At 33.2% G+C, this 27,207-nt stretch overlaps 1 protein-coding gene across 16 annotated transcripts in view; it reads left to right on the top strand.

Moving 5' to 3' along the window:
• Positions 1-27,207, top strand: part of SOX5 (SRY-box transcription factor 5) — a 1,015,292-nt gene that overhangs the window by 630,874 nt on the left and 357,211 nt on the right. For 14 of the 16 annotated variants that reach the window (XM_074402912.1, XM_074402908.1, XM_074402910.1 and 11 more), the window contains one exon: positions 26,505-26,736. In XM_074402912.1, coding sequence (XP_074259013.1) covers positions 26,506-26,736 — 231 coding nt within the window. In that variant the 5' untranslated portion in view covers position 26,505. The remainder of the gene's footprint in view (positions 1-26,504; positions 26,737-27,207) is intronic. The other 2 variants (XM_074402920.1, XM_074402919.1) reach the window with 1 other exon arrangement.

The following is a 27,207-nucleotide window of genomic DNA, read 5'->3' as shown; positions in this document are numbered from 1 at the left end:
CAGTATAGCGTTGAAAGGATGTTTCAGATTTAGCACCAGCATGAATAAAACATAATCATGATTAGCTTAGAACATGGCGAGAATCTCGTGTGACTGAGATATAGGGTATAAAACATATAGGCTGGGAACAGACTATAGAGGACCCTAAATTCCAAAATTGTCTCTTATTTCATAGTCAATAAAAAGTATTATTCTTTGAGCTTGGCATGGGGATTGCATTATGGAGTTTATGATAATGTATCTTTTGGTCATGACACTTCTTAATTTAATGACTTGTGATAACTCTGAGTTGCCTACAACATCCTCATGGCTCAGTGCTAGGTAAATTTTTGACATTCAAGTGATGTTTATTAAATAATCAGACCTTAATTTTACCTTCTAGCTGTTTATTCTACTGTTTATCTAGTCATTTGTCTCTTGATTCTTACCTTGCATGCTAGTCTCTAGCTATTGTATATCACTGTCTATTTCATTTAATTATTTGCTTACATTATGTGTTTACTTATTTATTCATTCATTTGTTTTGGGGTGGCATAACTTCATCCTTTAAGAAGCCTCCCTTGACTGGGAGTCATGTACTCCCACCAGAACTCGCACAGAATCTTCTTTCTACTCTTATTTCAGTATGTTTACCAGTTGATTTTTCTCACCAGACTGCAGTGTCACTAGATTGAAAGTGCCTCAGCTAAAATTCATTAATCTTTATTTCCTCATGCCAAGCACAATATCAACACTACAGAAATACTTATTGAATTGGATTGAATTTTCAAACTTAATATAGATTTAATAGCACTTGAACTTATTTTTAACATAGGATATATATGACACATGTTATAAATAAATGTTATGGAAATCATTTATCTGTAGGATATCATTTTCTCTGTAATAGTGTCTAAAGACTGGTTTCAACTTCAACTTTGCATATGACACAAAATATAGTAAATCAGAAAGAAATATTTGTAAGATGCAAGTGACCATTGAATGCAGGTGGATTTCCTGTTCTTTTCTTTGTACTCAAATAAATATATTTTTCTTGACACAACCCCCTTGGCTTATTTTATGGACTGTTAATTGTAAATTTAAAGGAGAAAAATATAAGCACTGTGTGGTGGTTGAATTTCAAAAATGATATTTTTTTGAAGAATCATACTGAAATTCTTACATTCTAAATGATATATCGATAACAGACACATGACATTAGACATTTTGTTCTTTCCTATTATTATTATTATTTTTTCTTTCTATCAAGACTGAACAGGAAGCTGTACTGGCAACCACCACATTGGGTGGGATTCAGAAGGAAGTGTACCAAGTGAAAACAAAGATTGCTTTGGTGTTTTTTAAAGGAAGAAGACACTAGCTGGTTTATAGTATTATTCCTCCCTGAAAGAAGTGGGAGCTCGTGGGGGAAATTGTCTGGTGTTTCGATTAGTCCATCTTTTAGCCCCTCAGACTATAAACATTTTTGTATTCTTTGCCCTTAATGAAATAATTGTTATATGCTGGAAGTTAGTGATTGCCGTTTTGGGTAGAGTGAGGGAGTTTTACTTTGAAAAAAATAAATTAGTAATGGAGTGGCAGGGAAGAAAAGACAGAACAGCTTTTCTGTTTTCCGGTTTGGATTCTGCTAGTGGCTTTGCTGCCTTGCCTGCAGTGATGGGTATTGCCAGAACTTAGGGAAAAACAAAGCTAAAATGGCAACATCTCTTAGGAAAATCTGTAAGATTGTAAGAAGACTGGGTGGTTGTGGGGAGTGTGAGTTAGAGAGCAGATGCCTTTGGTCTGAGTTTCAGTCCTCACAGTCTGTTTGCTTTCTTGCTTTGAAATATTTTTTGTTTCTACCTCCTTGGTTTACAGGGAGCTGGGGAGGCTCGTTTTTGTTGTTGTTTTGAAATGTAAGTTTGCCAACAAGTGAAACAGAAAATAACTGCTGTGACAGACATGTCCCCTAAGACCTTTGCTTCTAAGGGAAACACCTCAGCTTCATGTTTAAAAACAGAGGCCCCAACATTGGAATACCAAATTCTTTTTGTCTGCTGTGCAATGTGAAAATCTAAAATTGTCCCTTTGGATTTTTTACTATTTTTTTTTAAGGTCTTATCAACTTTGAGGTCTTAGAGCAATAGTTTCACTGCTGCCATGATTTGCCTTTCATAGGGCATGCATTGTGTTAGTGCTGAACAGCTGCTTTAAATTCTACTTATGAACGGAAATTTGAGGTTTTAAAAATGCACTTATTTAATCATGATCAGACCTCTTCTGACTGATGCACTGCTCCTGTTGATTATTTTGTACTTCTTTATTAGGCTTCCTTGCAGCACAGAGACTATTCTAACTTGGGTTCCCTTGAGAGCATATTAGGTGGATTATGTACCAGTAATTGTTTTAGTTATATAGACGGAATAATTATTTTGGATATTTGGACAGTCACTCAACAAATATTTCATGTATCAGACACTGTTAGCCCAAAAATATAGAATTGATGAAAATGTACATGATCTCTGTCTCATAAAGTTTATAGTCTAAATATTACCTTTATCTAGTTATTCATTAAAATATTTGTATACCCTTTTCATAATACTCATTCTTAGTCATTATCAATATTAATAGACCTTGTAAACAGGATACTTTTGTTTTGAATCATGTTATTTTGCATACAAATATTGTACAAATTGCTTATATTGGAGGACCTCAAATAAAGTAACTATTGAAAATTCAAGCCTAGGTAAGGTTTTTTCAGATTTTCTCCATAACATACTTATTTTCTCCCACTTACAGACAGTTTGGCAAGCATATTGCATAAGGAATAGGTCCATCGGTAAAAGCAATGGTATTCTTGTTTTCATTTAGCTCTTCATGAGAGGATTCATGGAAACAATGTCAAGAAGCTTCTACTTCCAATTCATATGTGATCTGCCCAAAAGTTGTGATTTCTGTACTCAACTTGGACCTAAATCAAAATGAGAAATAAAATGACAGCAGCAGAAATGTCAGTAGTCCATGCTGGGAATTTTGTCTTAGAACTAGTCTGTTACTAATCTAGAGAATCATCTGTCTAGGCTACCACATCTTCCTAAAGATTGCAATAGGCAGTCTTAAAGTTTGTCTCTGACTTGAAATACACTGAGGATCATCACTATGTTGAACTCTATCTCATTTGTAAGTGAAATAGAACATCATCTTAGAATTAGAAAATTATACTTCAGGTAAATTAAAATTAAAAGGCAAATTTTTAAAAACAACTTTTCTGTTGCTTTTGTAGAAAACACTTAGTTGGGGAAATTTCTATTTAGAAGCTTATTACTATTAATATTTTAAAACTAACTTTTTAAGCAGAGATTTAATAAGTATTTCAGAGAAGAGAAAATGCCAAAAATGAACAGACTTTTAGGCAATAGTGCTGATTGAATAAATGCTGATGTTTGACAACAGGGCTGTGGGAGATAGATGAGATATACAATAAAGTCTACTAATCATGTGTACAGGATTTTCTGGGACAGTTTTAGTGTCAAATATAGTGACAAGCCATCCAAATCATCCAAAAGTCTCACCATTGTGGACTCTCTATTTTTCAAACTCTCACTTATTCATAACTGGTACAAATATATTTGCCAGAAGATATGCCATTTTGGGGTTATTTTGTAAGAGATAGTTTCTGTATGTAATGCACTTCAGAGAAGATCTCCCATAGAAGTAGTGTGGTAGGCAAAAGCATAGACTTTGTGGTGAAAGGCTCAGGGTTGAATCCTGTGCTTCTACTGAAGCTGTGGGACGTCAAGCAAGTTACTGCACTTCTGATCCTTGAAATCTTTTGACCTTCATTCCTTGCCTTCCTTGGCCATAAAATAGAGATAGGAATAGTACCCACTTGCATGGTGGTTGTAAAGATAAGATAGGTAGGTGGGTACGTAAGTGGCTACCCAGATATGGAGATACATCTCAATGTGTTCTTAGTTACTGTATATTAGCTACATTTTATTACCACATTTAAATGAAAGAACTCTGGCTAAAGTGACAACAAATACCAAGATATTCTTGGATAGTTTTAATATCAAATGTATTGTTACTGTTAGATTCACATTAAACCAAAGGTTACAAACTGATGTACTGGCTATGGGTGTTTCTTGTTTTTCTTTTGGTTATACTAACATTAAAAATCTGGGCATTCCTCATCTAAATCCAGATTTTTGGTTTTTTGTCATAATTTTTTGTCATAATACCAATTTCAATTGGAAGCCGTGAACCTCAGTGAGGTCACAGGAGCCCCTCTAGTCAGGGCACGCGCTCAGGTTTCTGCAGTCTGCCTGTCACTTAAGCCTCTTCCCCACGGCAAACACACACATGCACAATGCAGGCGTTTGCATAGTCATTTTCTTTACTCATTAATAATACCTATTAATTACCTTTCAGTTTCTGGATTTTTATGATTTTCTGCAGTGTATCCAGATTTTCAGTGTAATTTTTAAAATACAATTTTGGTTGTTTGGGGTAGAATGGAAGAATTGGGGGCCATTTTCCTTGTATGTGTATGTATCAGTCTCTGAAATATAACTAGGACAAATATTTGAAAGACATGGTTAAGTATAGCGGAACTCTAGTATATGCCAAATCCTTGCAACTAGAAAAGCAATCAACAAATTAAGAACCAGATTCACTACCTGAAATGAGTTATTCACTACCTGAAATGAAAATATTCAATTTCATTTTTAAATTAATCCTAAAATATTGTTTATTGCTAGCTGCAGGTATTTTAACTAGTAATTTAAGACTTAGTGCCTTCTTTGTAGTAGAAGGATGTGTGACACTTAGAGAAAAGAGAAGATGCTAAAATTTTATGCCCTTGTTACCCCAAATTAAAACTCTCTAGGAACCATGTCCTTTAAAATAATTTGAGTAAGTTGTTTTTAAAATGCCAGATGAAAGACTTTAAAAATTATTTATAAAACGGAAAAACAGAGTTAAGGTAAATATTACAGTTGTATTGTTAGTAGGCATAAAACATGCATTTAATATTCTCATGTATCTGTCTGTATATATAATAAATATAAATGCCTGCTGTCTTGGAGGAAGAATGAGAAAACAGTAAATATTTGAAATCTCCCACCAGTCTTAGAATATATCTCATATAACCTACTACCAGTTTTTGTAATCTTATTTTATGAAATGAAGGAAAGCATGCTGTATAATTTATAACATAATTGCATTCATTGCCATATGATGAAGAATTACTCATAATTAGTAGATATCCCATTGATTCTCTTGAAACTTCTTATTTATACCATTATAATTTTCATTTCCCAACATTTTTGTTCTTTTAACTGAGACTCATTAAATTCTGTTGCTAATTGTAATATACAATATAATAAAAATATTAGTCAATCATACACACTTTTTTAAAAAAGAAGAGTAAAGTATCAGCAGTCAGAAGAACCAGAAAGGTCAACTAGTCCAGCCTTTTGGAGGTATGCATGAATCCTCTGGCATTCTATCATCTGTTTTCTATTTAGATATTAAAAGTGTTCTGGAGCACACTACCTGATGAAGCAAGCAAAATACCGTCATTTTTGGTTGGCTTTGACTGTTAGAGTTTATTTTTATTTTTTATTTTTATTTATTTATTTTTTGAGGCAGTGTCTCATTCTTTTGCCTAGACTGGAGAGCAGTGGCGCAGTCTTACCTCACTGTAACCTCTGCCTCCCATGCTTAAGCGATTCTCTTGCCTCAGCTACCAGAGTAGCTGGGATTATAGGCATAAGCCACCACACCCAGGTATTCTTTGTTTTTGTTTAAATATTTTTAGTAGAGACAGGGTTTTACCATGTTGGTCAGCCTGGTCTCGAACTTATAGCCTTATGCGATCTGCCCACCTTGGCCTCCCAAAGTGCTGGGATTACAGATATGAGCCACAGTGCCTGGCCAGAAGTTTCTTTTTAATACTGAGCCTAAATGTACTTTCTCTCAACAGTGTTTTTTATTCTTTTAAAAAATCTTGTATCTCTGTAAATTTATTGGCCATTATCTAGGATTGCAATTGTCTGTTTATATGCTAGCCTTTACAAGATAGGGCACCTGGCACATATTAGGCATTCAATAAATGTTAAATTAATGAATGAATAGTTGGGGTTCTGTCCTCTAAATATAACAATACCTCTGCCATGTCATGGTTACCTTTCAACAATTTTCTTAGATGTGTATAGTGAGCTGTGTGTTCTGTATATAACACAAAGGATTCATGTATAAAATTTTAAAGATTAAGATTTTTTTTAGATATTAAAAAGCCCTGATAGAGATTCCGTAGGCAGTAATTACCAGATGAGTTGGTAAAAATATTTAAAACCTAGAATTTATTGGTAGCTCCTGGATTGATGCCCATGTTGATACTGAATTGGGAATTCTAATATTACATTCCTTTTTAATTCCCCTTTGGTTTCTAAGAACCAGAAAGACTACATTGATTATTTATTATAAAATGTATGTTACCCAACGTTTGCAATTAAAATGATATTGGTAACATTGAAATATTAATTTCCCTTAGATTATAATTCTTTACTGTTGTTTATATTTATCCGCATTATCTCCAAAATATGAATGGGGGTTTACATTTCTTGACAGTACACCGACAGCAGTGCTTATTAATTCTGAAGAGTTTCTAAATAGTCCATGAGCTGAGAGGATATAGTCCATATGGCAAGTAATGGGTGGTGTTTAAACTATCTCGACATCACTCTATTTTGAATTATCTATTATTTCATGCTGCATTTTGGTGATAGCCTGCAGAAATCTACCTGGAACTGCACACTTTCTATTGATTTTCTTTTGCCAAATGATTGATGGCACATTCTAGTTCAATTGTTTTCTCTTGGAGTGTGTGCAGTTATACTCCTTTGTTTTCAAACGTTTTATTAGAAGTATAAAATATTTTTAGATGAACAACATGGTCATTTTGGGAATGTTGATGGCCAGAATTATTGATGATAGTGTATAAGAAAGAGAGTGAATCAACTATTTCAGTAGCTAAATAGCTACGTAGATTGAAAAGGAAATTCTTACTAGTTTTTCTTTTTTCATTCTTATTTCTTGTGATAGCTTGATTTTTGTGGTCAAAAATCATCCTTTTGGATGTAACCTCATAGTCTTCAGATGGCCCTTCAAAATGCTGGGTATGAATCTAAGCCAAACCTAAGTGTTTGTGATCTTGCAGTGCTAGTGCAGCAAGTTCATTGATACAATGCACCTGTGTCCCACATTTATTCTTTACAATAGAAACCCATTTATTTGGAAGTCTTAAGTCCTGCATGTAGAATGAAGGAACCACTGTTTATGTGAATAGCAGTTTCTAATGAAACTTTCACAGTGACTGAATCATATAATAACATGTCCTACTATCCTTGATTTTAAGGGGATTCAGCATCTTTTAAAGAAGAAAGTGGTGGGAATTTCTTTTTTATATGTTATTTGGAAATAAATGTCATGCAGCAAAAACCATATTCTGAATTCCTAGAAATGGAATGAGGTTTTGATATGTTGATAGTAGGAAGCCTTATTAGCACAGCTCTCTTTTAACTTTGTTTGAAACTAAAATTATTTGAAGGCCCAGGATGCTTCAGAGTCAGTTGTAGGAACTTGATTACTCGCTTTTCTAGCAAAATTCAGAAATCTTAGCTTCACACCGTGAGTTTAAGTCTTATTTTTTTAATTCAGAAATAAAATTTTTGGCTGTATAAAAATATTAAAATAACTCTTGACTCCTTTTCAAAGGTCCAAGTATATTAAACACAGATGGCTTTTCATTGCTAATTAGATTGTGTCCTATTCTAACCTTAACTATGGTTTACAGCTAAGTGGTTAAAATGAGATTCAATTCAATTTCAAATAACAACAGTAATAATGATAGATAGCATTTATTAAGTATGTATAGTGTTTGGTTTGGTGCTACATGTTTCTATATGTACTCATTTACTTCCCTAAACACCCATAAATAATGTACTATTTACATTTCCTATAAAGGGAAAACAACTCAGAGAGGTTAAGTAACATGATCAAGGTCACAGAGGTAGGAAAGAACTACAGCTAAGACTCAGGCTAGGTGTGTCTAATCACAGGTCATGGTCTTAGACATTGCCTTCATGCCTCTGCTTTGATTTATTATGCTTTATGTTAGGTCCTTCATTTTACTGACAAATCAGTAACACTGCTTTTGCTTCCGAGTTTACAATCCAATAGTAAATTCACTTTTATTTTGGTTAGAAAGTTTCTTCTGGATTAAATGTCTATTAGATGAGTTTCAGTAATGGAAAGAAAGACCAGAAATGTGAGATATTGTATTTTTGTCTAGAATTTTCAAGTACCTTACTTACTATAGTAAAAAAAAAAAAAAAAAGTTAAGCTTTTGTAATGTAAGAAGATAAAGAATGAATAAATATGAACTACTAGTATAGACTGTAAAACAAGTACTTTAATAATGAGACTAGTAATTGATTTTTTAAATAACCAGATCCTTGGGAATCAGTAAGCTCTTTTGCTTCAGTACTTATGTTTACAAATTTTGTTGTTATTGGTATTACTCAAATATTTGTCAGTGCCTCTTCCCTCTAATTCACTTTTTCCTCCTCTATCGTGATAGAGATGAAATTATTTTTAAGGAAATAAAAATCGAAACATTTGCTTCTGGATATACCTCAAGGAAATCCTGATTTCTAAATTGGTTTGAAGTTACTTGTCCTGGCAAATCAATGTCTGTTTAATTAAGCCTGTGTTGCATTGCCCTAAATTAATTCCAACTACTATCATAAGTAGAAAGCATCATGGAATATATCATGGGATATTAATTGAGGATAATGTTTTACTTTTTTAACAGTAAAGATGTATTTGTAAAACTACCATGAAAAATAAATTTAGAAAACCATCAACTTACCCATTTTAATTCCCCTCTGTAATGTTTAAAAAAGAATGTAAGACTTCATTATGCAGTGAACACCAACAATAGTTGATTTCATAGGAAATGAATTTAGGGCCCTGGAGATGGAGGGAACAGATATTAAAAGTTAATAATTATTATTTTTGAGATTATTCCAGAAGTTATTTACAAAGGTTTTAATTTCTTTAGAAGTTTTCTGTGATAAACTGAAGATTGAGTTACCCTTCCAAAGCTTTACCTGTGTTAACAAGGATGAAATGCTGGGTCAGACCACTATAGACTAAACTACTGGGTAATAAGATAACCCATATTATCTTTTCTAAGTATTTAAATGAAGAAATTAGTAAACAGGATATTGTCTGTTCTATGTAAGAGTTAGTAATGAATTGTCAATCTATTCAGTGCCTTTTTTTAGAACAGTCATCAAATATTTGCCTATCAGGGTGTAAAAAGATGATGTGGCAAAGAGAGAAGGAGCTAAAAAAAGAGCTTAAAAAAAGTTAGGAAAAGAAAAACATGTATCTAATGTAGATCTAACAACAATATTCAATAGAAGTTTGTATTCAAATAAAAGCAGTAGAAAGGAGAAATATATTTTTTATTCTTTGGGTAAAAACCAATTTAAAGCCTGTATTTTTTCACAAAAATATCTTCTATTTGACTTTTAATGAATGATGAAAATGTAATAATATTTGGAGCAAGTCTAGCTCCAAATTCTAGTTCAGCTACTTTCTAACTGTGAGACTTTTATCGTCTTAGGTAGTATCTCTGAGCTAGTTTCTATCATGGAATGGAGGCCATGATGTGTGTTTTGTAGTTGTAAAACATATTGCTTTATTGAAATATAATTCAGTACCATAAAATTTACCCATTTAGTGTATGAGTCAGTGGTTTTTAGTACTTTCAGAATTGTGCAACCATCACCACCATCTAATTTTAGAATATTTTCATTACTCTAAAAGACATCTTGTAACTTTTAGCAGTTGTTCCCCATTTCTCCTCCCTGCCCCACACCCTGGCCAAGACAACCACCTATCTACCTTCTATACAGATTTTTCTATTCTGCATGTTGCATATAAATGGAATTTTAGAATATATAGTCCTTTGTGAATGGCTTTTTTCACTTAGCATAAGGTTTTCAAGGTTCATCAGTTTTGTAGCATATATAAATACTTCATTTTTATTATTGAATCATGTTCCATTGTATGGATATGCCACGTATTGTTTTTTCATTCATCATTTAACAGAAACGTGGCCTGTTTCCACTTTTTGGCTATTATGAATAATGCTGTTATGCACCTTTGTGTACAAGTTTTTGCATGGACATATGTTTTCAGTTTTCTCTGGTATTTACCAAGGAGGTGAGTTGCTGGGTCATATGGTAACTCTTTAGAAACTGCAAACTGTTTTTGAAAGTGACTGTACTATTTTACATTCCTAACAGCAATCTGTGATGGTTCCAATTTCTCCACATCTTCTCCAACATTTGTTATTGTCTGTCCTTTTTATTTTAGCCCTTTTAGTGGATGTGCAGTGACATCTTATTGTGGTTTTGTTTACATTTCCCTGGTGACTAATGCTTTTGAGCATCTTCTTATGTGCTTATTGAGCATTTATATATCTTCTTGGGAGAAATGTATATTCAGATGCTTTTCTCATTTGAAAAATGGATTGTCTTTTTATTGTAAGTTTTGTACGATAGTTCCATGTATATAAATATATACATATATATATATATATATATATATATCTGTGTGTGTGTGTGTGTGTGTGTGTGTGTGTGTGTATTTATATATAAATTGTCAGGATTCTTTATAAATTCTGGATGCAATTCTCATACCAGATATATGATTTGCAAGTATTTTCTCCCATTCTTTGGGCTTTTTCACTTTATCGTTAGCCTCGTATTCAGTGCAAAATTTTTAATGAAGTCCGATTTATCTGTTTTGTTGTTGTTGTTGTTGTTACTTGTGTGTGTAGTGTCAAATCTAGCAAACCATTGCTTAACCCAAGGCCATGAAGATGTACTTCTGTGCTTCCTTCTAAGTGGTTTATGCTTTTAGCTCTTACATTTATGTCTGTGGTCCAATAATGGGTTGTTTTGGTGACCAGAAATAATACATGTAAAGCATCTAGCACAGTCATGGCATATATCAATGTGTAATTAGTGGGAGTCATTCAAGTCGCTCAGAAGCCAAAGTTCATGAATATGTACTAGAACTTATCTTTAGGTCTCTCTCACATTATTGTTCTTACTGCTCTGCAAACAACTGTGAGGAACAAAAGGTTTATATTATTTTAAAAAACACTTCCAGAGAGGTTTTAATCGTTATAGTTTATTATTAGTAAGTCATTTATGGTAACAAAAATGCAAGATATGGAAGAAAAACAGAACAAGTTTGAGCAGATTTAAGGTTCTCCTCTTTATTTCTGTAAGTTTGTTAACATCAAGACATACTATAATATACACAAAATAGACTCTCTGGGAAATATATTGAAATTGAGGAAATTTGGCTTGTATTTCATGATCATTTTAATTAGTATTAGAATTATTAATATTAATATTTTTAACATATCTTGAGATGTCACAGAATAGTGTCATCTTTAGTGGTTGAGTTTTATTTTTCAAAATAACATTTTGTTGGGTTTTGAAAATATTGGATAGATTATCCACATGTATTTTTGGAAAGTTAAGTAAGTACTTTAAGGAGAGGCAAGGTGAGAAGTTTATGATGGTAAGGAGATTTAAACGTTGTTCCCTTTTGCAATGAAATATTTTTTGTTTTTCTTTTGTATTTCACTTCTGTATTATGATTTGAATATGATATTGGCAGGTATTTTTTATATACTTTGATATAAAAAGATCTGTTTCATAAGAAAAAAATACTAGGAGGTAACTACTCAATTACTTGTGAAAGTGGGCTACTACATGAAGCAAGTTGGAATGAGAGTAGCTGTTGCTATTGTACCTAAAGCAGCCATGAATGTTGGGAAGAGGTTGATCTGAAAGCAACTATAGATAATAGTTTACTCTGAGGAGACTATGTTTTATGTTATAAATATACCTTCCGTGTTTAATAGAAAAATATACAGATTGGGGAAAAAAATAACATTTTACCCCATCTAAAAAAGGATAATCTCTTTAGGTCATTGACAGGACAGTATGAAGAAGACACTGCAGCTGCAACAGTCTTTGGATAAATAGAGGATTTAATAATGTTCAAATATTTGTCCCAACCTCAAAAGACATCCTGGAATAGAAGTAACTTCACAGATGATGCAGCTCTCTCCATATAGATCTGGTGGTTCTTGCCCAGGGATTTCCTTGGGCATTTATTGTGTTTCGCTTACTAACCAATGCAGTTATGGTAGCTATCTTTGTGGGGATTAGGCTTCAGTCCTTTATAAATAATGTCAGCATAGAATGTAAGAATGACAAACTTGAAAATAGGAAATGCATATTTAAATCTGCAGAAAATCTTCCCCATGGTTTGATGTTCTTGGACACATGAGAGCTAGGATTTTGAAAGGATTAATTAGCTTAGCTGAAAGTTTTTTTAAATTTCAGAATCATATCTCACAGTTGCTACACACTTTGAGTATGCACTTAGCCAACTCCCTTTGAAATATGTATTCTACAAGAAACACATTCTTTAAAATTTAAGCTATATACCCTAGATTTCAGCACTCATTCTACCTGTATTATATATCCTTTAATATATTTTAAAGGCATGTATCATTTTCTAGAGACCTTAGCATAAATAACTATGTTGAAATCAAAAGTTGTTGATAATATTTTAGTAAAAAGGAATTCAAAGCAAGTAAGTTTATACAGCCTTTAAAAATGTTTTCAGGAAACTGTGTGTGGATGGTGTGATGGAGAGGAAACCAGTATTTTGAGAAGTCTTTAAATGATCATGCCTCCATAAACTTGCCAGCAACAAAAAACAAAAAAAGAGGATGGAAGGAGAGCTTGGGGAGGATTCGGTCCCCTTTGGAACACAAAGGTCTTTCAGTTGTCGGGGATTGGAATGAGGGTGTTTGGGTAGTGGAAAAAAAAATGTTCTAGCATGTGGTAATGAGGTTAAAAAAAAAAAAAGAAAACAGCAATGGATGATTACTTTTCTCCATCAAGGCTCCTTTATCCTCATAAGCTCAGACAGTGGTCAGCATGTTAGACACCCCTCCCTGTTTTATCCATCCCTTAACTATGTTCTTTGACAGGACTGGTTTATACAGCTGGGCCTTTGTTAAGCTTTGGGAGAAACAGTAGAGAACAGCAGAAAAAGATGGCAGACTGAGTACCTGTAAAATGTTAAATGGTAAATACTGTATTGAAGTGCAAGATTCCAGCTTGAAGGTTTTGCTTTTATTTGATTAAGTTTTTCTTTTACAGTTTTGTAAGGTGATTACTTTTTAAATTTTTGTTTTAATTTTTGTACTGACAGATTTTGTCGTGATATGGGTAAATTGTCTTAATCAGTGAAGTTTCTTATCAGCTATATTCTAACAAACGATGGGAATGAACTGAGCTATATTACCATCTAAAATTAGATATTCATATTATAGTGTTGCAGAAAACATCTATTGTATGTGCCAAGACATAGAACTAATTGAAAAGAGAGAGCATATAGGAAAAGCTGTTTATTTCAAAAGGATTATCTCTATGCCATACTTTTAAAGTATGAACAAATGGGAACTTAATAGTAATATTAATATTAGCCCTGTTTGAAATACAGTGCAAATCTTGCACTTATTGTGTGTTTATACTTGTCATACCGTTGCTGGAGTTTGATGATTTTCTTCTCTACAGTATATGCCATAACCTTTGAATTTTTTTTTTTTTTTTATTTTGGGAGCTAGCATTCCTAACTTGCCCACAGTAGCAGTATGAACCATGCTTTTAAACTTTTTTTTTTTTTTTTTTTTTTTCTAAAAACAACAGGGCATGTGCTAAAACCAGAAAGATTAATGGGAAAAGAAGATAAACAGTTAAGACATAAAATGAGTTTAGAGGTCAAGCTAGAAAAATAGGAAAGCTTATGGATTTAATTCATATTCATCCAAGCAAAGGAGCTTTGGCATGAAAGGAGCCAATGAAGAGGCTCAGCGTTCTTATAACATCAACCATAGCTGCATCCTGCTGTTTTGGAGTTTGGGTTGATAGATGCTCATCGTCTCTGGCACTGCACCCTTACTTTTGGACTTTTCCTAATTAGGATGGCAAATTCTTTATTTTTGCTGGGAAGTTCAGAAAATTTATCTTTGTCTAGTATCCCTGTCTCTCACATCAGAAGCTGTTGTTTGAGGAAAGATTTGTGCACTGTGTATATACGTTCCTTGCTGTCTATTTTGAATATAACATAAATATTTTCTACTTTGTACATTTTCAACAGCTGCTGTAGAAACAGGCTGTAACCAAGTCTGTATGGGGCATGGAAAGAAAGAATGAACCCCCTAAATTGGCCAGAATTTAGCAATATATAAATGATTCCTTGTCAGGATTATTTGGATTCCAAAGAGGGTAGGGGGTCATAATATTTCTCTTCATTGAACTACTTAGACAGTCAGTTTTCAACAAATCTGATGCTGATGTTCAGTACACATTTTAGCTGTGGGCCTCCTTTCTCATTTCTGCTAGTGAGGAAGCATTCTCTAGAGGTTTTTTTTTAGACGGCTTAACTTGCTTGATTTCACAATGACCTTTGAAAACAAAAGAAATTAAAACTAGACTGGTTACTTAATTATTTTTGTCATCATTATTAGATCCTAAATAAATTAAACATGCCACAGATTTTATTTCAAGACATACGCCATGCTAAGAATAAGTCACTTTTGATTATGGGACAATTTGCTATTTATTTAGACTTAGCCAGTAATGTGAGACAGGAGGGAGATAGCAAGAGTGGGGACAGGCACTTTAACAGGAAGAATCCCAGATAAGAAGTCAGGGAATGATGTTCCAAATCAGTAAATAAGGATTTTGTTTTAGAAAATAAAATTTGATTCCCTATTTGCAGTTCTGCCATTGCAGTACGGTAAAGTCCTAAAAGGGTCAAAATGACCAAGTCATTAAAACAAGTGAAATAATATTTTTATAGAGGTCTCAGTATTATTAAGCCTGAATAGATATTCTTTCCTATCAAGACAATTTTTTTTTTGCTTATGCACCTCACCTGACCAGTGTTATCCATGAATGAAAATCCATCTTCTTCCATAAGTATGGTGAATATGGTGAACTGTTTTCACACATTATTACAAACATTCCCACATACACATTTGTATATGTATACGTTAATACATCCTCATAAGGGTAACATGAAAAAATTGACTGGTATTACTAAGAGATTAGTAGTAGTAATATTTAGGAATTACATTATCATTTGGCTTTCCTTTTTGTGGGTTAACAAATTGGAAGGAGTTTTTTTCTACTTCCTTATTTTTTTCTTTGAAATACACAAAACTTTCAACCAAATAGTTTTGAATTATGTAGTATTGAATGTTGTTAGCATCAGATCATGATTAAATTAAGGTGGTATGGTCCAATCCTTAATGGAGGGGTTCCGTAAAAAAGAAAGATTGTTAATGTTCATTAGCATATCATCAGATAGTAAAGTTTCTCTTTCTTCTGCTTGTCTTCTCCTCGTCCTCTTCCTCCTCTTCCTCTAATTCCTCTTTCTGTCTTTCTCTTTCGTGCACACACACGGTTGCATATATAAACAAGACACAGCCATCTCCCAAACTTAGACCTGACAGGTTTATTCCAGGATAGAACAATAGAAATGGAATTAATTCCTTTTCACTAGCAATTGTTCTGATAGCAGAAAAGATTGTCCTGGTAGCAGGGATTCTGCAGATAATTTTAAAAGATACCTTATTTGAGATATTGAGAATTGGTAAGCATTTTACACAGTATTTTTTTTTTTTTTTTTTTTTGCTATTCGGCTGTCCATAACCTAAAATTTATACATATGGCAACCATATGTCTCAGAAAAATCCAAAAGGCTTCTGATTTTTAATACTTTCTTTATTTCCTTAACCCAGAAGCACACTATTACTCATTAATCAATTTGTTAATCAATTCTCTGAACTTTTGGGTCAGAAAAATTGTACTTATATTAAACATGGGGCTTTGGTTTTTTCGTACTTCATATTATTAATAAAAGATTTTTACAGCCTATACCGGAAGAGATAGTTTTTACTAAACCCTAGATTCTTCCCCTCATTCCTGTGTCTGTCCCAGGAATGGGATATGTGGCCACTCTGCTTAGCTTTCAGACACACAAGGAGCTGAGCATCTGGGGAAACTCAGGAGGTGAGCACTTTCACGCTGACTCAGAGACCAGCCGTATGACTCCAGTCTGGCGCTGTCACGCCTGGTTATGGAAAGGCAAGAACAATGCCTCCCTTGAGAAGGGGGAAAAAAGTCTAGTGCAGTCACAATTTTGATGTAAAATTTAAATCATCCCTCCACATCCTGTGGACTTAGAGCTGTCAGAAAGGCAAAACCCATGCTCACATGGAAAAAGCTTTTTATTGCCTTAAAAAGTATACATTTTCTAACTATAAATAAGAAGTTCTAGAATCACAGATCTTAATGCTATATTATTCTAAGTAATTTATAGATAATCAGAACAAAAGGACTTTGATATCTTTAACTTGTAGATGGCTGAAGGTTAAACATATTTTTCAGTTTGCAATTAACAGCAAATGTATAACAATACATGAATTAAATAATTTACAACAAAATTGCTCTTTATGGACTTGTGTTGTTTTCTCCCAAACCTATGCATTTGGTCATTTTATCTGCAACTTAAAAGAAATTTCTCTTCAATACATAAAAGTCTTAATCATTTCTATTATTTTTCTTCAAGGTGACTTGGTTGAAATTTAGTATCTTTGATGATTAGAGAGATTCTGTGATCAAATGTGTGATATCTCAAATAAAGGTGTTTCTGTTTCAGAGAGAAGGAAATAAAATCATTGTAATTTTTAATGATTCAAGATAAAGTTAGGCAAATTTTTAAGTAGAACCTGCTTATTGCCATACTCTTTCTTGTAAATCATGAGAAAAGTATTGATAATTTTTTCAAAACAATATAGAATTATGTTAAAACATTTACTGTTTCTTCTTAATGAAAGTGAATTTGTACATAGGAGTCATACAAGCTTCCCTGAACTAGTTTTCCTTCAGTTTTGTTATATTTATCACAATTAACTCTAACTTTTGCAAGATTTAACAATATAAAATTATTTCAGTGGAGTTTAATTAAATGTTTTTTCTTCCTTTTTATTTATGAGGACTACTCTTGTTTTAGGCACATAGTAAGTGTGGATTAATATCAAAATAATGAAACAGACATGTTAGCTAGCAAATATAATTGTTTAGATAAAGCTTGACTTCATAGCCCAACTATTATGTTACTTATAATAAAACAGTCTTCTTACTAGAATGTTTTCTGGGGGTCTCCAGACGATAAGACAAAGTCTAATGCTGAAATAAAATTTTAGTGATTTACAGTTATTAGTGAAACAGTAAGAAAAGAAGGCATAAAGGAAGAATGAATTATGAATTCTGAATCATTTCGTAGGATGGATTTTGGCTGCCATGAGCTGTTTTTAAATGTTTGTCTCCCTGTTTAGAAAAGGATAGAACAGTAGTTAACAAAACAAAAATGGACGTTTTCTAGTGAGTTTTCCTGCTTATTTTAGATACGTTATTTTAAAAACTTTTAAAATATCCTGTGTTCAACTAATAGTAAAGAATCACTCATTTCTTTCAGATAATTACAAGACTCAGATTCTATTTCTGATCCTTTCCTTGTCTATCTTCAATGGTTTTTTTTTCTTTTTCTGTTTTATACTATTTCCTGGTAGAAACCTGGACCTCTACATTGTTTCACTCATCTTACCCTCCCTTCCATCTCTGACTTTAGTGGCATGGAAGAGGCTGGGAAAAGGTATTTGGTAAAAGTAGTGATGCTAGCAAAGAGAAGAGCAAAAAGGTGGTGAACAAGTGAAAAGTGATGATCTTCCTATCAGAAAGAAGGGAAGATGTAATGAAGTACTTGATCTCAATGTGGAGAACATCTCAGAAACTAAACATGTGGCAAGGTAAACATGGGGCAACCTTGGTGAAGATCACTTCAAAAGTTGTTGGTGACCACCTTTTTGATGAACATGTTTTTAAATACAGTTGAAACTTCTGTAATGTCTATTTTACATAAACTCAGATTACATTTAACAACAGAATGCTAATTTATTCATAAGTAAATATAGCTCAAAAATTAGTTTTGATTTTAGATTCACACATTATAGGAAATTTTATTGATCTCTACTCTCGTGAAATACATAGTAAAGATTACAAGGAAGTTTATCTTTTTTATTCTATGTTGTCTGTTTTTATATGTCTATGAAATCTGTGTTTCTACTTCAATTTATATTTTATGCCAGCACCTGATGAACTTGTTCATGCCTCTAAATAACAATGTAATGAATGAGGTCTTTGTATGTGGGAAGAAATGGGTAGAGAAGTATGGAGATTGACATGTTCTATATCAGAAACTGATGGCAAAGAGGATTTAGAGAAAAGAAAAATGGTATAAAAGTTTGAAAGACTGCATGTTTACCATAAATAAATTTTCTATTTAAAAGACTTTTGAATATTACATATGACAGACTTGGTTATAAAAATTTACGTGGAATGCTCACAGAGTAAACTCTGAACTTAGAAAAATAAAGATGTTCAAAACACGTAAGAGGGAAAGTATGAACTATAAGGTATCATAATAATAATTGAAATTCATGGATAAGAGTAACGAAATTGATGTTTCTTTCTTAAAAACATGATATGCTAAATTTGTGTAATTCTGTTTATGCATCAAATATAAGTGTTTCTTGTTTCATTCATTTGAATTAAAACCTTTCTATTCGAGCTCAATTTCTGTTTTGATTTACTGTATTGGATAAGTAACATTCTATTGTGAAAGAATCTTTAATGCACAGTAAAGTTTAATTTCTAATACTGATTAGCCTTTTCACAACAACCTTAATTACAAAAGGAACCAGACAAGTAGATGTAAATGTCCTGAACAAATATTCTTGCTACTAAAAAACTTAAGGCATGTAACTTCCAGAAAACTATTATTTATTATTCTCTTTGACTTGCCAATTTTTATTTTGCTTTGCATATCCGTATTCAGTGTTCCCTTAAGAAGATGCATTTTATTAAATATTTTTAATTAAAATAAATTTTCTTTGCGATAGGACCTCACTTGGTTGCCTAGCCTGCAGCTCAGGGCCACCGTCATAGCTCACTGCAGCCTTGCTCTACTGGGCTCAAACAATTCTCCCACTTCAGCCTCCTGAGTTACTGGGACTACAGGCATGGGCCACCATGCCCAACTAATTTTTAAAATATTTTCTAGAGACAGAATCTCCGTGTTTGACCCAGCCTGCTGTTGAACTCTGGAGTTCAAGGAATCTTCCTTCCTTGGTCTCCTAAAGTGCTGGAAGAAAAGGGTTAGAAACCATACCCACTCCTGTGTGTCTGATCCATTCTTCATTACCCTGTTGAATTCTTGTATTTTCGGGGAAGCATTTTCCCATTAGTGAGATACCATCTATTATCTATCTATCTGCTGTTGCACTCATTTTTAAAAAGGGATGTACCTTCCAATATTCTTTCTTAATTTATTAATTATGTTGCTGCCTATTGGGCACATAGTATCTTTCACTAAATGATGTTTTCCCACTAATGAATGAACGAATGGATAAATGGATGAGTAGGTATATATCTCCTGTTTCCATCTAAACTGTAACTTCCTTAAAGGTGATGCAGAAGAATCATCATATCTAAGTTGCCCGTTTTATTTATGACACAAAGGTAACTTGGTTGGCACAAAATAGGGACTCATTCAATTTATTAATTTATTCATAAAAGAAATACATTGCCAACTATGTGCTAGGAATTAGACTGCCCTATTATTAATTGTATCTCATTTGGTGTAAAGGATTAGAATGTTTGGGAAAACAAATGCAGAGCAATTTGGAAAGACCTTTATCATACACGTAAAGTCACATCCTTCACATTAATTTTGGCGACATAAAGTGAAGTGGTCAAAAACAGAACTGTAATTGCAAAAACTTTACTTAAAAGACATGTTCCATGGCATGGGAACTGAAGAAATTAAAAATAGCATTCTTATTTTCCACATGCTTCTATTGTAGTTGCAGATACTGTACATACTAATAAAAAAATTAAATACTTTAATAAAGTTTACATATAGTGATTAATTTTTTAATGTATGCTACTGAGAAGAGTTGGCAGTGTAGTTTGAGATTGGACATTGTTGCTTCTGCTATGGTGGTAAGGGATGGCTTTATAGCAGAACTGGAATTTGAGTTTCCTCTTTCTAGATATTTATTTTTGCAATTTTTACATATAACTACAAACTTTAAGATAAATAATATTATCATTTGGAAGAACAACCAGTAGAAGGCACTGCATCCTAGGATTTTAATTTGTGTATTATCTAGTCAAAGGTTAAAATATTTAAAGAAAGAAACTTTAAAAATCTACCGTATAAGGAAAATAATCTCTATTCTGAGTCTTTCATTTTATATTGTTCCAAATACGTAATATCTTTAATTCTGTACATGTTGTCATTTTCTAGAAGAATTGTACCAAAGAACATATCCTAAAAAGTTTTTTAAAGTTTTTAGCAGTAAGTAGATGGTACCTCAGTAATAACTATTAATAATTAACTCTGTAGTGTTTATTGGTAAATTTATTTAACCTTTGTAGTCTTTTACTTACACATGTTAAATAAATAAATTTTTAATCAGAGCTATACTGTTTTACACAAGCTTTTAAAAAACATTATTAGAGCTTACCAATTCCTTTATGCTAAAATTATTAAGGAAAGATGGTATTACTGACCTCTGTTATTTCTGACAATACTGAGACATATTTGAAGCATAGTTGTCCTATAAGATTAAATCTTAAAGCTATACATAAGTAGGGCATAATCAGAGGGTTACTGGTTTTAGTTAGTAGCTATTCATGTTGCATATATACTGGAAGACTATTATTTTCAGAAAGGTTCTAAGTACTGGGCAAGTAGCTGTGAACAAAAATATAGTCTGCCTATGTAGATCTTATAGTAGGGGGAGATTGACCATAAACAAATAAGTATAAAATACGTAAAGTGATTATAAAGGCTGTGAACAAAATGCGTAAGGACTAAGAATAGGATTGGAGTGCAGGTTTAGGAGGAATGACCAAGGAAGGCCTTACTGAGGAAATAATGTTTGAGCAGAAAACTAAATGAAGAGTGGAAGGAGGCAAGTATATGTCTGGGGTAGGAGGATTCCAGACTGATTAAAATACCAACCATGAAAAAAATGTGCTTAAATCAATGGTGTGTGCGTGCCCCCTGCCCCACACACACACACATCTGCTATAACAAATTATGACAAACATGGCTTAAAAAATACAAATGTATTCTTTTACAGTTTTGAAAGTCAGAAGTCCTAAAATCAAGATGTTGGCAGGGCACATTTCTTCTAGAGGCTCTAGGAAAGGGTCTTTTCCATTGTGTTTTCTAGCTTCAAGAGGCAGTCAGCATTCCTTGGCTCATGGCCTCATCTTCCATCTTCAAAGCCAGTAGCATAATATCATCTAGTCTCTTCCTCTGACTCTGATTTTTCTTCTCCCTCTTATAAGGGTGTATATGATTACTTTGGACACAACAACAATATTTAAAATAATCTCCTCCTTTCAAAATACTTAATTACACAGGCAAAGTCCCTTTTGACATGTAGAGTATTAAGACCTGGACATCTTGGTTTGGGGGTGCATTATTTTTACTACACCCATTGTTTGCAACATTGACTGCATGTTAAAATAAGTGGGGAGCTTTCAAAATTTCTGATACCTAGTCACCCTTTGGAACCAATAACATCAGATTTTCTAAGGGAATTTCTTTTTTTTGTTTGTTTGTTTGAGATAGAGTCTTGCTCTGTCACTCAGGCTGGAGTGCAGTGGCATACTCTCTGCTTACTGTAACCTCCGCCTCTTGGGTTTAAGCAATTCTCCTGCCTCAGCTTCCCGAGTAGCTGGGATTACAGGCATGTGGCACCATGCTGGGCTGATTTTTGTATTTTTGGTAGAGATGGGGTTTCACCATGTTGGTCGGGCTGTACTCAAACCCCTGACCTCATGATCTGCCCATCTCAGCCTCCCAAAGTTCTGGGATTACAGGCATGAGCCACCACACCTGGCATTCTAAGGGAATTTCTAAGGGTAAAACCCAGGGATCAGTATTTTTAAAACCTCTCTAGGTAATTCCAGTGTCCAGCCAAAGGTTTAGAACCACTGCTTTATCTTTCTGTTTCAGTCTTATACCTTCTGCCCTACCTCTAAGTTTGGTGTCCATGTCCGAACACATTTGGGATATCCTACTTGCAGAGCGATTATAAGGCACATGGAGAGCCATCAGCCAAGAGCAAAAGACCCCAGAAGTTTTATATTTATTGTCACATTTATCAAGAGTAGCTTGATTGTGCAGAATGCTACAAGGGGAAATGAAGGGAAGGAGACACCTTCCTTTCAAAATCAAGTTGTTTTTTACAAGGGAGGATGTTTCTTGTTTTGTTCATGTAACTCAGCAATTTCAGGAGTGTTACAATCCACACATGGGATTTGATCCATATTCCTCAGTCTCCTTTTTTTGAGTAAGCTTGAACCCTAAATTTATATAATACTTTCTAAAAGCATCTCTATATCTTTGCTTTTATCATAACTTTCTATGTGAAATTCCCTCTCCGTTTATTGTACAGCATTTATTTATTCTTTTTCCTTGAAAGCCAACTGGTTCAACCATTTTGTGCAGCATTTAAGGATGCTCTGGTCCTCAAGAAGCACTCAAATACTTAGCTATGATGTCATCTGGCATTTAGACTGAACTGTCTTTCATTCGTGTTTATCCTTTTATTTAAAATATTCTCAACCAGCTCATATGCTTCTTTAACCAGAGGCTGAGAAATAGGTTTTTTGTTCCCATTATATAAGTGTCTTGCACATGGTAGATGATCAGCAACTAGTTGCTGATGACTTGGAAGATTTTTCTTGTGTCTTAAAATTAGATGTCAGTTCTATCAAGGTGTTTTTGTTGTTGTTGTTGTTGTTGTTGTTTTTTTAACCACAAAGTGAGTTAAGACCAGTGTTATGTCATCATAGCTCACCAAGGTGGTTTCAGGTTAGATTACATTTGTCTGTATTATGTCAGTTTCTTTGAAGTCTGAGTTTTGTTCATTGGTAAGCCTAGCATCACAGAAGTGACAAAAATTATATCTGAAGGATACGTAAGAGCATACACCAGCCTAGATACTCAGATTGTTACTGCAATACAGATACATAGTTAGTGTAAGTCATGCAGTGGAAGCTATATATCCCAGAAGAACAATATATGGACATTTGTGGTGCCTTCTTAATGAGGCTTTTTTTCTGTCCAAGATGAAAGACTTTGGTAGATGGACAAAAATTTAGAACCTAATGTTATTGGTGATTTTGTTGTCAATATTTTTTAGAAGTACTGCAGGTCATAGTAAACATGAATAATACAACCAACAGATTGACATCTCTATATGTAATTTGTTAAATAGTTTACTTTTCTGACTTAGTATCCTATAATTGAAATATAACCATGACTGTTTTTATTATAATAATTTAACAAATCTTTAAGAAATCTTTTACCTGAATTAAATTAAAAATACTTTCAAGTTCAGTGCATTAAGAACATTCTATAAAACTCTGAAAATGGAATTGAAATAAGCATAAGATATGTGACATTCCAGGATCAATTGCCTTCTGGCACCATAACTCTTTCATGTTCAGTGTTATAAAACTTAACCTTCTTGCTCCCTAGAATGCTTTACATAGAGAATACTTACCCAGTTAAATAGAAAGTTAATTTAGCTTCTGAAATAACTAGAAGTTTTGAAAAAATCTATCAATGTCTATCTGACTACCTTAACTACCTATGTCTACTTTTGGACTTTCAGTTTTCATAATCGATGTTAATAATGATATTAATAAAGTAGAAATCAACAGAAAAGTCATGGTTCTGAAGATCAAAGAATTGTATGAACTTACGAATGGCTAGCTGATCTTGCTTTCTGTGTTGATGACCCAGAATCTGGCTCTTGTCAAGAAACTAGAGGTTTTAGACATTGAGAGACTGCACGTGAGGCTGAGACAGCCACCGGAATACCAGTGTATTAATTCCAGTAAGAATGATAATGCCCACATAGACCACAAATGCTAAGGTTTGTATAACAAAGGCATAAGCTCCTTATAGTCAAGCTACATATGAAACTAAGAAATAATTAAAAGTTTCTTTATTAGTTTAATAAATCACTTCACAAAGACCTTAAATATTTTAAGTCTGTTCTGTCTTCAAACTCTTTGTATGAGAATCAGAAGTTTGCCTGTAGAACGTGGAATCAGAATAGTGGGAATTAAATATCTCTAGTGTTCATGGGTTGTTATGTTTAGTAATATATCAGTTTGGTGTGCGATATGGTATTGCCAATGAAACTAGAACTATTCTAACTCTGTTAATTCTAGCTCCTCATATACTTCTCCATACTTAGAATATACTTGGAATAGGCTGTGGTCACGGGATTGGAAATGGTTAAAATTACTTGAACTTTGGTATCCAAATCTACTTCTCCTTTAGACAGTGCTGACATGGTAGCTTCCCGTTTCCTCCTCTTTATCTGTTTCTTTGGCTGATCAACACCTGTACTATTAAGATATTGTTTTGAATATTTGCTATTACATTTGGTCAATTTACTGCTAACTATTGCTAGGCAGAGAGCATTTCTCTAAGGGGAAACTTCGTATTTTAAGTTGATTTTATAGTTAAACCCTTTAGTAAGCAGTCTGTTTTCCTCATGTTTGAGTGTTTTTATTTTTTGAGGGTGGGTGAGTCACACTGTAGTTTAAGGTTGTTAAATAAACAGGGATTATTTACTGAGTGTGTATTCTGTGTTAAATAATACACTAGTTATTTTTCACAGGGTGCATAGTTCATTTTCAAAAAAATCTTATCAGGTAGGTATTTTTCACCTTAAAGATGAGTAAGTTGAGATAGAGAAATTAAGTCTCATAGCTAATAGGTGACAGAATCAGTATTTTAAATCTTATTTGTCTGATTCTAAGGTCCTTATGTTTTTCTCTTGTCCTGTTAGTTTTAATAAAATATCTTCAGTACTTGAATGCATTTTTTCTTTTGAAACTTCTAGCTCTAAAAATAATATTATTCAACAGTGATTAGCGGCATTTTGGGTAACGCTTTTTACATTTAAAAATCAGTGATCTATATGAAGAAAGTGTTGCGGTAGTTAGTAAATACTTCCCTGCCTCCCGTCTCACTGGTCCAGCATAAGAATGAATGATTTTGTAAACACTCTTTGTTTGCTGAACAAAAAAACAAAACAAAACAAAACAGAAAACAGCTTTTTCAGGGTCAGATTAAGTTATAAATACTACCAGAAAGTTTTTTAAATTAAATATTTTAACTTGATTTTATTTCTATGTAAATATTTTAATGAAAGGAAAAGGAATTTTCTATTTAAAATATTTGCCACATATATTTAACCTCTAATAATATTCTTAATCAGTCTCAGGTAGAAAGAAAATGTTGAATTCTTGTTCAGTTATGTAAGCTGATTTTCATGTAGGCTTTAGCTCATCAAAAAAAAAAAAACCATCTTTGGATTTTTTTTCTTTTATTTAAGTATTCTAAGGATAAATAAGTCAGAATTATTCACATCTAAATCATTCATGGAGTTGTGAAAATGGAATTGAATTATTTTAATATTCTCACCTATTTTGCTACCTCACAACTTTGTTATTATAACTAAATGCCAAAATTGGGTAGTTTGGGGAGGAGAGGGAAAGAAAATTCTCAAATGTTTTAAGTGAACAGTGATTATAAAATTGATTCAATCCTTAATAAGCTTTAAAAAAAATACTAAACTTTTTGTCAGTTGCTCTGAGGCTTGCTTATAACCAATATTTCTACATTTTACAGTAATCTTCCAACAAAATGCAAATTTGTTTTAATGGCAATCATTTATATATTGAGTCTTTTTTTGATGAAAGAAATTTTAGTTATTTCTCTTCTTTTAAACTGCCAACAGTATTTGCTATTCATAGATGTTCTGTCTTCAATAAGGTCTATCAGAGTGTAAAACTAGATGGGTATTTTTCTTTCCTCTAAAATGGAATGGTCTTTCATTATGCAGTGTTCTTAGGTGAATTCTCTTGTTTAAGAAGCCAGAATACAAGAGAGTGCTATATTAGTGTATTATTCTCACAACAAACAAGCACTGTTCTGTTGCTACCTGCTTGGCCATTGTTTCTGATTGTGTGTGCTTTGCAGTGGTATTTGGATGGTTTCCTGCTCTCTGCTAGCACAAAAAGGCATTTCTGTTACAATGGCCCCTAACCACACAATGACGGCATTAAGGATTTATGTGGAGGTTTCATTATTTTCTCCTCTTTTGTTCCTTCCAGGATGTCTTCCAAGCGACCAGCCTCTCCGTATGGGGAAGCAGATGGAGAGGTAGCCATGGTGACAAGCAGACAGAAAGTGGAAGAAGAGGAGAGTGACGGGCTCCCAGCCTTTCACCTTCCCTTGCATGTGAGTTTTCCCAACAAGCCTCACTCTGAGGAATTTCAACCAGTTTCTCTGCTGACGCAAGAGACTTGTGGCCATAGGACTCCCACTTCTCAGCACAATACAATGGTAGGTTTCTCATGGTTTATTGTGCCTACACTCACTTTTTGACCAGTCTACTCCTCTAATAGTTTGGCCTCAGTCCTTTGCTTTATAATTAACTTCTACTTAATAACCCATATACAAGATTTACCCCTGGCATCTTAGAATTCTTTAAAAGTAAATTTGTTCCAATAAGGAGCATAAGACATGCTATTTTTTGTTTCTTTTGTGTTTTTCAAGAATTCTTGCATTTGAGACACTTATAATTTAATTAGAGGGAAAAACAAACTATAAAAATAATGTTTAAGATATTTAAAATTATTCAGCATGAAAGTTTGATGTCATACTTTTTCTAATAAGTTTTTTTTTTTTTTTCTGGTATAGTTACAATGAACAGAGTTTGAACATCTCCACCATGATAAATCAGTGTTTTCCTGTTTTTTGTTTTGCCGAGATTAGATTGTATAATATTCCTTAACAGTACTTGGCATTTCATAG

This window comes from Saimiri boliviensis, chromosome 7 (genome assembly GCF_048565385.1).
Source record: "Saimiri boliviensis isolate mSaiBol1 chromosome 7, mSaiBol1.pri, whole genome shotgun sequence".
Classification (NCBI taxonomy): Eukaryota; Metazoa; Chordata; class Mammalia; order Primates; family Cebidae; genus Saimiri; species Saimiri boliviensis.
Note: the sequence above shows the minus strand (reverse complement) of the source record. Positions and strands in the feature narration are given on the sequence as shown.